A 13,302-nucleotide genomic window follows, 5' to 3' on the forward strand; every position below is an offset into this window, starting at 1 on the left:
CTACACATAAGTCATAACTACAAATATGCGATTTGTAAAAACATGCATGCATGAACAATCTTACGATTGCTATCTGAAGAGCTCTCAAGAAAAGTATCTTTGAAACATTAACATTTGAAAGGACGAAGGGGTATTGTTAATGTTGCAGGACAAAAAATTCACAAAAATGCTATAAATAGGCATTGTTCACTTCGAAATTCGATGCATACCTGCAAAACTACTGACTGCACGGGGACCTGGGTTATAGATGATGTACAGCAGCTTGTCTGGGGCATTGGAAAATGAAATCTTTTCCAGAGATTTATGCAAGTGGTGGAGCAACCCTTTTTATGGTTTAATTAAGGGGTGGTGCAATAATTATATGTACCCGGGGTGAATTATAGGGGGGCAAAGATTTTTAGCAGACCAAAAGGGGGGGCAAGCATTTTTGGCAGGTCGAAAGGGGGGGTCAAGCGATTTTGGCAGGTCGAAAGGGGGGCAAGCAATTTTTGGCACAGATATTTTGGGCACCGCTTCTATATTCCGCCCCAAAAAGGCGTAGGAACACGTTACGAACACGCTCAAATATGCAAAATTTCCTGCTCGCTGCGCCGCATTATATGTTAAGACAATTGAAGGTTTTAAATTCGGGTTCCCCAAAATCTTGCATGTGTAAGGGGGGGCAAAGATTTTTGGCACGTCAAAGGGGGGGCAAAGGTTTTTGGCACGTCGAAAGGGGGGGGCTAAAGGTTTTTTGGCACGGCCAAAGGGGGAACAAGCGATTTTTGGCAGACCATTTTGAGAATTCCCCCCCCCGGGGGTACACATAATTATTGCACCACCCCTAATTCATTGCATGATCAAGCAAAACATTGAAACACATTTTATTAACATATTTCCCTGTAAGGTGTATTATAAACCAACACATTATAAATAAATCCCCATGTTTTGGATAGTTTTATGTGACTTCTCAAGCTGTACATAGAACTTCAAATATCCCATTGGGACTTGATTTCCACCATGCACATGATGAGTCATGGAATGGAACAGGAACTGATTGTAGCAAATCATTATGTCTCAATGTGCAATATTACAAAAAACACATTGCAGCAAGCAAACTATGTCTTCCTAAGATAATGGATTAAGAAATGGTGGTGGAAATTGAGGGCCTTGGAAAGGTGGGACGGGCAGGAGTCACCTGTCTGAAGTACAGGGGTCCAATAGATCATGAGATATAATAGAATAAGTAATCTTAACATGTGTACATTCTACATATACCTGACCCAAAATTATCCTAAATAAAATGACCAAGTTCAGAAAAACTGCCCTTTCTTGAAAATCAATGTTGTAACTCGTAAATGTGTCACTTTCCCAAGAGTTAAAGAAACCTCATTGGCTGTCCCCCACACAGACAGAAGTGGATTAAGGCACCCAGCAGTATTATCTGTTTCAGCCATCATATGCAAGACATCTCATGAATTTTCTTGGACCTTTAGGATATATTGTAATAGTTAACAGGATCCTTACTTTTTAATTTACACTAGGGGGGGGGGTTAAGTGCATAATCATAGGAGCACACTTTTCAATGGGAGATGAATAGTACCACGTATACTTTGATCAGATCGTAATCGGCGGGCCTTATAACATCGCAGATTAATATCAAAATATTTTATTTTGAGAATTGCCCTGTGAGATCTCGCCAGAAGTATGACAAATTATTAATTCAAGTCCTATACTTTGTCTATACTTTATTTAACACACAAAATATAGACCAGACCGATCAACTAATAGCATTCTTCACGTGGGTCTACTTTTCGGCGTAGCGATAAAAGCCTAACATTTCTCGCCTATTACGAGCTGATCAAATTATAGATGATGTTACAATATGCTGTATTGAAAAGCATTACCCACAATTACGCACACCCTAACCAAAGCCATAATGTATCTTTAAAAATGGTGCTACCAGTGCAAAACTTCATACAGCTGGCCCAACGGCTCTCGCAAATCATCACAAGGAGCATTTATAGAGCACCAAGCAAGAATCAACAGTCATCAGTACTCTTTTGTTCCAAAAACAGATCATTACCAGCATCCCAGATCCTGAACACTTCAAAATTGCCATAAGTGATTTCATCAGAGCCCTATGCATCTTGTACCACAAGTAATGTAAGTTGCACAGTAACTAAGATGATGAAATATGTTAATTTTGGTGTACTCATATCAAACAAAGAGCCTAGCCAGAGGATGATTTAAGGAAGCCCCATCATGCACTGGAAAAGTGTTATCACTAGAGTTTCAACTGCCACTTTACTTTTCAAATCCCATTGAACTCTGTGCAAAAGATGTTGTTTTAGAATTGCCTGTGTGTCATTATTACTTGGTCGATTTCAGATCTAAAGTGATGTATGCATAAAGGATGATTCACACCTTCTGTAGATAACATAAAATGTGAAATCGACCAACTTTTTGAAGGTGTTTTTACTGTAAATATATCTGTCCAAATTCAAATTTAACCATGCACGTGTGTATGCAGTGGGCGGGCAGTGGTGTCATGTTCACTCACACAGCTGTGCTAACCGCAAGACTTGCTGGGAAGTGCTTAAATCATCCTCTGGAGCCTAGCTGACGAGTGCATAAAATATAAGTTTTTTCTTCCATCTTTGTCACACCTAAATGAAAGCAAGGTGGACACTACAGCCAAACACCAGTGTATAACATATGCCATACACTCGATCCAGACTACTCCCTAATTTAACATATTCCTTTTTTCAATTTAGGTGCAAAACTTCCTTTGATATCTGACTTGTCATTTCCACATCAAATACTAACATTCAACAGAGAGCTGTAACTCAAAATTTCCCAGGAAATAATAAGTTATGACCCCAAATTGTGCCCAGAAAGTTGTGATTTGCCGCCGGTAGTTGTGGGCTATTTTAGGTACGCTGACATCTTTCCCAGGCATTGTGTGAGTGCTAGCTGACTCCCATGCTTCATTCTCGTCTAATCAACACATGTGAAGGATCAGTGGCAGAGCTAGGATTTTGACAGGAGGGGGAAAGTCTAGTATAAGGGTGACGGCCTAAATTGTCAGACACATGGAAAACCCTTGTTTGGTCTGTGTGAAAAGATGTACCATTTTCAGTTTATATATCCACCTATGCCCACAGCTTGAAGGCTGTTGCTGTGACATGGTGATGGCTCTTGAGACGCATGTTTTCCACAATTCTGTGTCTTCTATTGTTCTTATGAGCTGGTCGAAAGTTAATCCCTGTCCATTTTATTCATCAGAATGTTCTTCTGTCTGATTACATGGTCAAACCACTGAAGTTGCCTCCATTTCACAATATTCAGATGTTCCTGTTCTCCATTATAGCTTTATTGCAGTTTCCTTACTTTCTTGTTGGTGGTATATGAAGTGTATGGAACTGGAGGAACCTCTGTATACAGTTAATCTTGTAAGTATTTATTCGCTTTCCTTGTCAGTATTCAGTATCCAAGTTTTGCACCTGTACAGAAAGGCTGATGTTACAGTTGCTGTTAGGATGCTCATTCTTGATTCATATCCATTCTGATGGGCTTCGGATTTGTTAGTGTAGCTGCATAGCAACTGTAATTCGGATCTTGATCTCTTGCACCAATTTTGCATAATCCGTGAGTCGCTCCAAGGTATTTAAACTGAGCCACTGAAGTTCCTCTTTTTTTTTTTTTTTTTTTTTTACGACATGGCATAACTGGGCATTAACAGCAGAGACAAATAAATCATTTAGAAGCTGCTGACGAGGATGCACCCAGAAAGCGATTAACCTCCCTGCTAAAGCGGCCCTCGATCTAATGGCTGGAATTTGGGCAGGTAGAGAATTCCATAATTGGGCTGTAGATGGTAGAAATGATCTTTCATGGCTGACAAGGTTTGATCTTGGGACTTCCACTGCTAGGTCATGGGATCTCACAGACCGTCGCAACCTGGGGTCATGGACATGGATGTCTGGCATCAGCTGGCATAACAACTCAGGGGCCTCCTTGTAAAACATACGATGGAAGAGGGTGGCTGCTCCAACTGCCCTGCGGTGGCTCAATGGCTGAATACGATGATCTTCATACTCATTTGTTGGCAGACCAATGACACGCTTAGCTCTATTTTGGATGGAGTCAAGCTGAGCTAGTGAGGTGGGAGTTGCACCAGTCCAAGCACTGCTGGCATATTCCATTTTTGATCGTATCATGGCCTTGTAGATGATGGCTCTCCTCTGGATCCAGTTTGCACCATTACTATTATGATGGATCTGGCATTATAATGCAGCTAAATTACTTCATATTTGGTTTAAAACCCCATGAGTACTACCTGCCGATTGGCCAAAATTAATATTGTGTCCAATTTTGAAATAATCAAGGAGGAGTATTAATAAGATCATCTGCAAATGCAAGTTTGACCATAAATATTTTAAAGCCGGGTCATAATTGGCAATTGAAATGAGCATTTCAAGTTATCAACCAATCAGAAATGCTGTTAGATGACCAGTAGTGTCCTGAGGGTTAAAAGGGAATATGTCTCCACATATTTATATTTATATTCACACATTTTCTTAAAGTTACTGAAGGCAGTCATTTGGTTTCAAAATCTTTTGCAAATCAACTATTCACATACAAAATGAATAATCAGCTCAATGCATTCCAGAAAGTGTCATTTTATCACAAATTTATGTTAGTCACAAGTCACATAAAGTACAATTGAGGGCAATGTTGTACTGTCAAATCAAATATTTTCACTGTGCTGTTATTTTTCAAGGGTGTAACCAATTATATAAGAATTATAAGAAGTTGTTATAGATACTTTTGTTTGGGCCTGGAGGCAGACATCTTGAAAATCGTTGGAAATGTCAATTAGATTGGGTGTTAGATTACTTATGATGTGTGTAAAATACTTCGCCAAAATTGAAGGAAAGGGTTTTTGTTGCTGTTTAATGCCCATTGATTGATAACTACTAAGTGGCAAAAAGTTTCATCCCGAATTAATTTTCCCACCAAATTAGACATTGGGATATTCCAGATGAAATCCATACACCCCTATGGAAGGCATGACCTTCATCCTCCACACAGGGAGTGTGAATTTCAATTGAATTAAACACTAAGTTGCGGTTAGGCAAGTAACTTGCGTATGTGACCCATTTAACCCTGAATGAGCGACTCTATTTGAAATACACACTCCCTGTGTGGGAGATTACGGTTGTCTTCCATAGTGGGTGTATGGATTTTAACTGCAATAATCCATTGAGAGAAAGCACAAGTAATAGAAGTGATATGTTGGTACCTTTTGAGCAAGTGTCAGTAAATTGCTTTTGAGTCCTTCTTATGCTTAACCATATGCTCCACAAACTATAGTTAAGTGTTCCTTATCAGCTCAAAATTTGTGGTGCGAACACCAGGAAGTCTATTACAGTTTAAGCATGGATATATCACACAAAAGTCCTCACACCAAATTTGTATTGAGTAGCTACAGACAACCCTCTTTATATTGTGGCAGATATGCAAATCATGCTCCAAATATGTGGGATGGAGCATGGAGTACTTGTATTACTAGTGCACATGCTCATGGATAGGTGTATTTGAAGTCACATGGTTTGTTAAAGTTAGACAGTTATTAGAAATTATCATCAACTAATCAACTAAAACTGTAACGGCATCGTATGGTACGATAAATAAAACCATCTTCTATGTGAATCAGAGTCATGTTTTACTCTTATTGTGTTTCCATCTTGGTTAGGTTACTTTAATTGGTTGACCTTAAACAAGATGTACGCAACAGTACTATCTGTTAACTGACAATGATGCTAGCAATTTGCATAGAAGTTTTACATAAATTTGTACATATGAAACTATAGGCCTCTTTTCCATATAAAGCGATAGTAATATTTTTAACCAAAAAGATGCCATATTGTCAACATATGTTTAATGATTACTAAAAAAAGGATACACATTTGATACACATCCATGTTTTGTGTGAAGTTTATACGTTCTATATGAACCCTCTTGAATATACCCAATTTGGTTGAAAAACATTTCTACCCTTTATGAGATTTCTGAAAATATTGACCACCTTTCCTAGTCTGTGTTACAGACTGGGAAACTGATTACTACCCATGCGCTACCAACATGTATAGGAGGTGCTGTCGCGGCTTTGCCGCTCCCCCCTCGGCAAGGATCGCGAGTCATCTTTGACAAAAACTACACCTTTTCTGAAATTTATGCCAAGAGTGAAAATTGTTAATGATAGTCAGTATGCATATTATCCGTAAGGCATTGAGTAATAATATGTGTTGCACAGGTTTAAGCCAATCACTCACCACTGTGTTCAGAATTGAAAACCAGGTGGTATAGGTAGTACAGTGGCATATATAGCATTGCAAGCTGGTCTTATACTTGCAGGAGTTGGAATGTTATAGAATTTAGGTAACCCCATTTGAAATTCACACTCCCTATGTGGAAGATTAAGGCCATGTCTTGGGGGTGTATGAATTTCAACTTACTTGAATATCCCATTTTATTTGAATCTGAATATCTGCCTTTATTCAGACATTACCATAATTACCCTTCCTCCAATTTGAAATCATAGGGGTACCAAGTTAGTCCCACAAACATTAACGGGGGCCCTTAACAATATTAGACCTCAATGCCCAAGTAGCCCTCTAACAGTTTGGCTTAAGGGCTGGGGTATGAACGTTTGGACAGTATTTATTGTGGGACATTAGAGCACATCAGACATATCGAATTGCATTCTGAATACTGAAGAATGTCATTCTGATATCAAATAATTTTGATTTTTGAAATTCGCAATTTAATACACATTTAATGGCAAATCATTAAAAAAATTATTTTTGATATTTAACAGCACTTGAAGTAAACTTTATAAACCTGATGATTTATACTTAAAGTGTATGTGGGTGGGATGAAAAGCCGACGATCAATTGAAAATTTTGACCTTTCGTATTGAAGATATGGATTTTTTTCCCCAAAACACAAAAAAAAATTAGGTCTTTTTGGGAAAAAAATCCATATCTTCAATATGAAAGGTCAAAATTTTCAATTGACCGTCGACTTTTCCTCCCTGCTACATACACTTTAAGAATATGTCATTAGATTTATATAATTTACTTCGAGGACTGTTATATATCAAAAATTTGAAAAATATCAAATTTTTATAATTTGTCATAAAATTTGTATTATATTGTGATTTTCAAAAAACGAAAATTATTTGATATCAGAAAGACATGCTTCGTATTCAGAATGCAATTCGATAGGTCTGAGGTGCTCTCATGTCCCACAAAAAATACTGTCGAAACGCAATAAACGCACATTTTAGATCCCTTAATGCAAGCAATTAATGTCGCTTTCTATGATGCAGATGGCCTCTAACACATGGTGAGATGGTGATAATCTATATCCAAGGTTTTTGAACTCCTCCTTAAATACCTTGTCCGTTTTATAAAACACCTGGTGTCTATGTCCCTATGGCCTCAGGAGGTGACAAATTATGCAAGTTTAGTTTGTCAACAATCACATTACATCTCACTTCACACAACAAATTTGCATTTTTCTTTAAATAAACGTGCAATGATATCAAGACTCCATCAACAAAGTGGAAATTTGAACTGTTAGTCTATAGCAGAAATGTCCAGTAGACCATCTTTTCAACAACAAAGTAATTCAAAGGTTAACAGAGTCTAAAGACCTTGGGTTTTGCTTATATTAAATCATATGGCATTGATTTAAGACGTTAAATTGTTTGTACTATTAAATGACTGGAAAAGAATTAGTTTTGTAATTTGTTATTGCCTGCTTATGTTTGTACATGTACAATGGTATAATTTGGACCGTTTAAAGTCAAAACTTTACACCGTGGTATGTTTTTTACCGTTGCACTCTCAGGCATTCAATGTTTGTATATCCCATTAGAACTCATAAGAGTGGAATATTTGAATTAATTGAATATACTCATGTAATTTTTCCCAGCTTTGTTTTCAAGTTATGTACAACATCTTTATCTTGATTTCTCAAGAACCTCTCAAAAACTGTATAATCACATCACAAATGAGTAAATATAGAAAACTGGTTTATTCATTTCTCATATATAGAATAGAGCTATATAAATATACAACAAATATAAAACAAAGTAACTGTTAACTATCAAAATGTTTCATTTACAAACATATAGGCAGTGTTAAGGCCAGACTATAGTTTGATCATGTGTTTCGCCATTTAGATAAACAATGGCCTCTGACCTTTGTCCAAAACAAAAATAATTTGTATGTTGATTTGTCATTTTATGAAAAAATGACCCATAGATTTTAAAAATACTTAAGGGGTACTACACCCCTCGATAAATTTGTGTCTATTTTTGCATTTTCTCAAAAACTAATAACACAGTGGTAATAAAGTTATGTATATTATAGGGTAAGGAATCAATTACTACACTGGAATTTCAGTGACCTAAGACAAGTGGTTTGTTATTTATGATAAGAAATAAGGTACCGCTAGCATGTACCTCGCTTTTCTATCATATATACTGAACCGCTTGTCTTGAGTCACTGAAATTTCAGTGTAGTAATTGGATTCCTTAATAATATACATAATTTTTATTACCGGTGTGTTATTATTTTTTGAGAAAAAAATGCAAAAATAGTCACAAATTTACCACAGGGGTGCAGTACCCCCTTAAGTGAAAGCCCCACTTTTGGTTCAAGTTCCTTGTAGAATTCGTCAAGGTTAAAATTTATCCATATAAGTTCTGTTCTGTCTGTCATCAAAGTAACAGGTGTATTGTCAGTTCTTCTGTGGAGAACTGGCCAGTCAGGCTACCTGTTTAAGATGGGATTTGTACATTATCATTTCAACTAATACTTAATTACTTAAGCACTTTACTTAATTAACAAAAATATGGTTACAATAGTCAGCATAACATTAGCAATGTTTTACCCATAAGACCAGATGACTTGCAAATGAATAGTGAAACATGTAGACACTTCTACTGCTGACAAAGCATTATTGGCTTAGTAATTAAGCAATTAATGACAAACTTAAATTGCATGATTAAACATTTTGATTAAATCAATGACATAAAATAAAAGAGTATATAAAAAGAAAATCATTTCCTTTATGCCACAGATAAACATCTCAGTATCAACAAAAACCCACTTAAACATGGTGGGTAGCTTAACTCTCTTCACGCGGGTGTCGAATGCAGACGACATGTTCCAAATTTTTAATTTTTAATTTAAATTTTCATGACCATATTTGGAATCAGCATGAAAAACGCATTAAAATGAGTACAATCAAGCCTAGTATTGGTTCAGTAGTTCTTAAGATAGCTCTTGATATTTTAAGAAAATATTTCAAAACTTCACAATTTTTTTCCGTTGAAGCGCATAGCTAGCATGCAGAGCATTAACAACATGAAATATATTGATGTTATAAATCATGTTCTGCTGACTTTCTAGCAATGTCATTATTGTCATATCAAACTTAAATGCTTACTTCCTCTCTCACATTCTGACATATTTAATGATTGCATGTTCTATAACATAGATTGTAACATGTAAGCTGCGCATGTTTTAAAGGTCAATATCGAGGTAGAGCCAAGAGCACTTGATAACATATGTGATGTGATCATTGAAGTACTTTTGAATCAATTTATCACCCATCACATTGAAACATGGCAATTATCTTTACCGATTATGTTCATCAGGACTGTTATTGAAACATAGCAGATTATTCTTATTTCTAGTCCAGTTAAGCAGTACTCAAGGTGGACGTTTCAAAGTCTACCCAACTTCTTTTTGTACACTATTGTTGTTTTGATAATTGTCTGTTTACCACTGAAGCTGGTTGCTCAGCAATGCAGTTGCAGTACTATTTGCAAGGTCTTTAAAAACACAACTGAGATTGTATTGCTCCTCGTCTCTGTTCATGATGGTGCATGGGTGAATGTATGGACATGAGCAATTAGAAAGGCATCTCAATCCATTGTCAGTAAACTGGCTATAACAGACCATGTGCAAGAGAATGATCATATTATAGACTAGCAAGAGGCTAAGATAGTTGGCAAAGAGGCAGATAGATACAAACAGTGGATAAAGGAGGCAATAGAGATCAGGAAGCAAGATACCATCATGAACAGAGACGAGGGGCAATACAATCTCAGTCATGTTTAGTACCATAAAAACCAACTTAATATTTTGATCTAAAATTGTTTAAGGCAGCTGTGTACTCTCAGATACGCATGTAGTAAAAGTGCCATAACTTTGTAATTATTCACGCAAGACATGTAAAAGTATACATTTTTATAAAGGCAAGACATCAATGAATCTCAATATAAGTACAGTTTTGGTGTAAAAACAACAATTATGAATTTTGTTCGGTACATCATAACAAAAAAACACTCTTTCCAAAAATGTTTGTTTTGCTTTTTTCTTAATCTTGAGGCACCATTCCAAAAACGGTTTTTTGAGTTTTTTGATATTGGCCTTATTTTTGGAGATATTGACCATATAAGGCATCAAAATGAACTTTTTAAAATTCACAACCGCCTATTTGCACAAAATAATGCCCAAAATTGGAAATAGATCAAAATATAAAAAAATGAGAAAACCGTTTCTTGAGTCGATCATGCTTTTTACGATGAGCATATTTGCTTACCTGTAGATGCTGTATTTATTGAGTTATCGTGTACCTAAATCGTCATTTTACCGAGAAAATGAACATTGAAATAAAGGCCGTTGAAGTTTAAAGTGGTCACATTTTGCACTTTGATCGAAGCTTACAGGAGAATGCGACAGTTCTCGTTTTTCTACCTTACATTACGTGAACATCGGGTAAATCCACAGCCCCTTTAGAAATTTGGGCGAAATCTATTCATATCTTGATGTTTAAATCGGGGGAAAGAACTTGAAAAAAATTACATTTTATCAGCTAAAACGGAGCCATTTGACCGCTAGGTTTTTGTGAAATCAGTGCTTCCGTGATGTTTCCATAAGATGCGCCACGCATGCAGATAAGCGTTGCGTATGCGTAGCGTATCTGTGCGTTACCAAATTGCGCGATACGCAACGCGATGCGTTGTCGCGCGCGTGTACCCTGCTGGTACAACAAAGATTTTCTTTCCTTTTAAATTTTAAAAACGAGTGGAATAGTGAAATAAAATCCTTAAAATATTGCATTTGGAGTTTATAAATCTGGATTTTCATTCCTTGTATTTATAAAAAACATAACAAAGTACAAACATATAAAAAAACTCAATTTCGCGAAAGAAACAATGTCTAGAGTACACAGCCGCGTTAAACTGTCCAGGGAAAATATATATACCAAGCTGACCTGGCAACCTGTGTCTCTCAACAATAACAACTGCTAGCTCAAGTGCAACATGAGACAAAAGTTGTCAGTCCTAGTTTGCCAGAGTACTAAATGAGAACAATTTTAGCATGGTAAATATATTTCACTGTGTGGTTCCTTGGACACTTTCAATTTTGTTACAGGAATGTATGAGTCCTCACAATCAACTCTACCTTTTTTCTATTTAAGATTTTCTCTATCCCCAAGAGGCTTGAATCAGCAATCTACTCATTACAAGGCCATCATCTAGACTACACTGTGTGAGCCCACAGCAGCTGATAGATGTATCCCATCATGCTCTGCATAGAAATTGTATACAAAATCCCTCACTTCAACTTTCAATTACTCTCTTATATCAGGGGAGCTTAGACTTTTGTTTGAAAAAATATGATCTCCAAAGTATTGTGAAACTATACATAGCTCTCAATATTTAAGCGGCTCTTACTTTTATTTTGTATGTATTTGCTATGAAGCAAGCAGATAGACTGCAATGCATGATGGGATACTCCCTTCAGCTGCTGTGGTGTGAGCCAGCAGAATGTGTTTCTGTTGTTGCTAATACTTGAATCATCAGTTATGGAATAAAATCTGACATGTAATCATCCCATGATGAAGTAGGCACATGAGTATACATGGATTAATGGCAAGAAACATAAGAGCAAAAATGATATGGACATACAACAACTCCACTGAATTTTAATCTCTGCATACAGCCATCGAAGCAGAATGTAAACACAGACAAAGGTAAACCACAAGACTACTTCTTCCTCTTTTGAATTCTTTGCTGTCTACATATATGCTGCCCATCCTACATACATCTGACATAGGTTCTTGTCGTCGGTTGCTTCTGATATCAAGTAATGCACATGACCTTCAATAGATAGTGGCAAACCACGAGCTTTGTTCTTACTCTTGAGAAGTCCTTGCATTCGCTGATCAATATCACGCACATGAGTTAAAGCCTGCAAATAAAGAACAAAAGGGAGAAAAAATTGGAAGAATAAAAACAATGATAAGTACCTTGTACTGTCATTAAGATTTTTAAAAAAATTCTGAAAGGTTTCATTCAATTGCAATACACTTGGCCCTAAAAACATTGTTTGATTGGCGTAACCTGACTGACCCTAACAATAGGCCCGACAGTAGACTTTTTTCTTATTTATTTGCAAACAAAAAATATTAAAAAATTAAAAATTTAAATTTAAAAAAAAGTTCCAAAGCCTTTATCATACGCAATTTACAGCTTAAAATGTGTGCCGACCGACCTACCCTAATTTTTTTTTATATTACGGCAATCAAACAATTTTTTTAGGCCTTGTCTGATACGGTACCTGTAAAACAACTGCTTTTCAATTTATTAAACCTTTCATGTTGTTTTGTTGTCATACCTGTGGCATATGATGACAAGTTAGGATCTATCTGATGTTTACATTGATGACATCACTTCTGGTCACTCAAGAGATTTTCATGACATTTCAACCATTATTTTACCGCAAACATTCTAACCACAGGACAATTGTCAGTTTTGTGTGCACATTTTTACTAGTATATTTAATGACCCAGGGATTGGTCTCTTAATTGATGCAATTGTTACTATGAATTAATTTTATGGGTCTCTGCATCGTCCTTTTGCACAAACCAAAATGTGCACCCTGATCATCTTCTGAAAAAACACAGGTCATGCTGCGCTCAATCCTTTACTTGTTTAGCAAACAAGGTACCAATTCTTCATGACCTCATTCTATATGGTGTATCAGAAGGTTTGATACCCATAATTTCCAGTGATTATGGACAAGACTGCCACATCAAAATGCAACATAAGATCCACCTAATTTGTAGATTAATGTTCAGAAAAGTAATAAAACTAGTAAGTTCTGCCATTTCAAGAGAATCTGATGTTGTATTTGGAAGAAGCAGGCTTTTCAATAAATATCAAAACTG

General features: G+C 36.4%; 1 protein-coding gene across 1 annotated transcript in view; it reads right to left on the minus strand.

Moving 5' to 3' along the window:
• Positions 1-11,312: 11,312 nt before the first annotated feature.
• Positions 11,313-13,302, minus strand: part of LOC140158426 (serine/threonine-protein kinase ATR-like) — a 72,380-nt gene continuing 70,390 nt past the window's right edge. The window contains exon 61 of the mRNA XM_072181517.1: positions 11,313-12,323. Within this exon, the coding sequence (XP_072037618.1) occupies positions 12,150-12,323 (174 nt within the window). The 3' untranslated portion in view covers positions 11,313-12,149. The remainder of the gene's footprint in view (positions 12,324-13,302) is intronic.

This window comes from Amphiura filiformis, chromosome 8 (assembly GCF_039555335.1).
Source record: "Amphiura filiformis chromosome 8, Afil_fr2py, whole genome shotgun sequence".
Classification (NCBI taxonomy): domain Eukaryota; kingdom Metazoa; phylum Echinodermata; class Ophiuroidea; order Amphilepidida; family Amphiuridae; genus Amphiura; species Amphiura filiformis.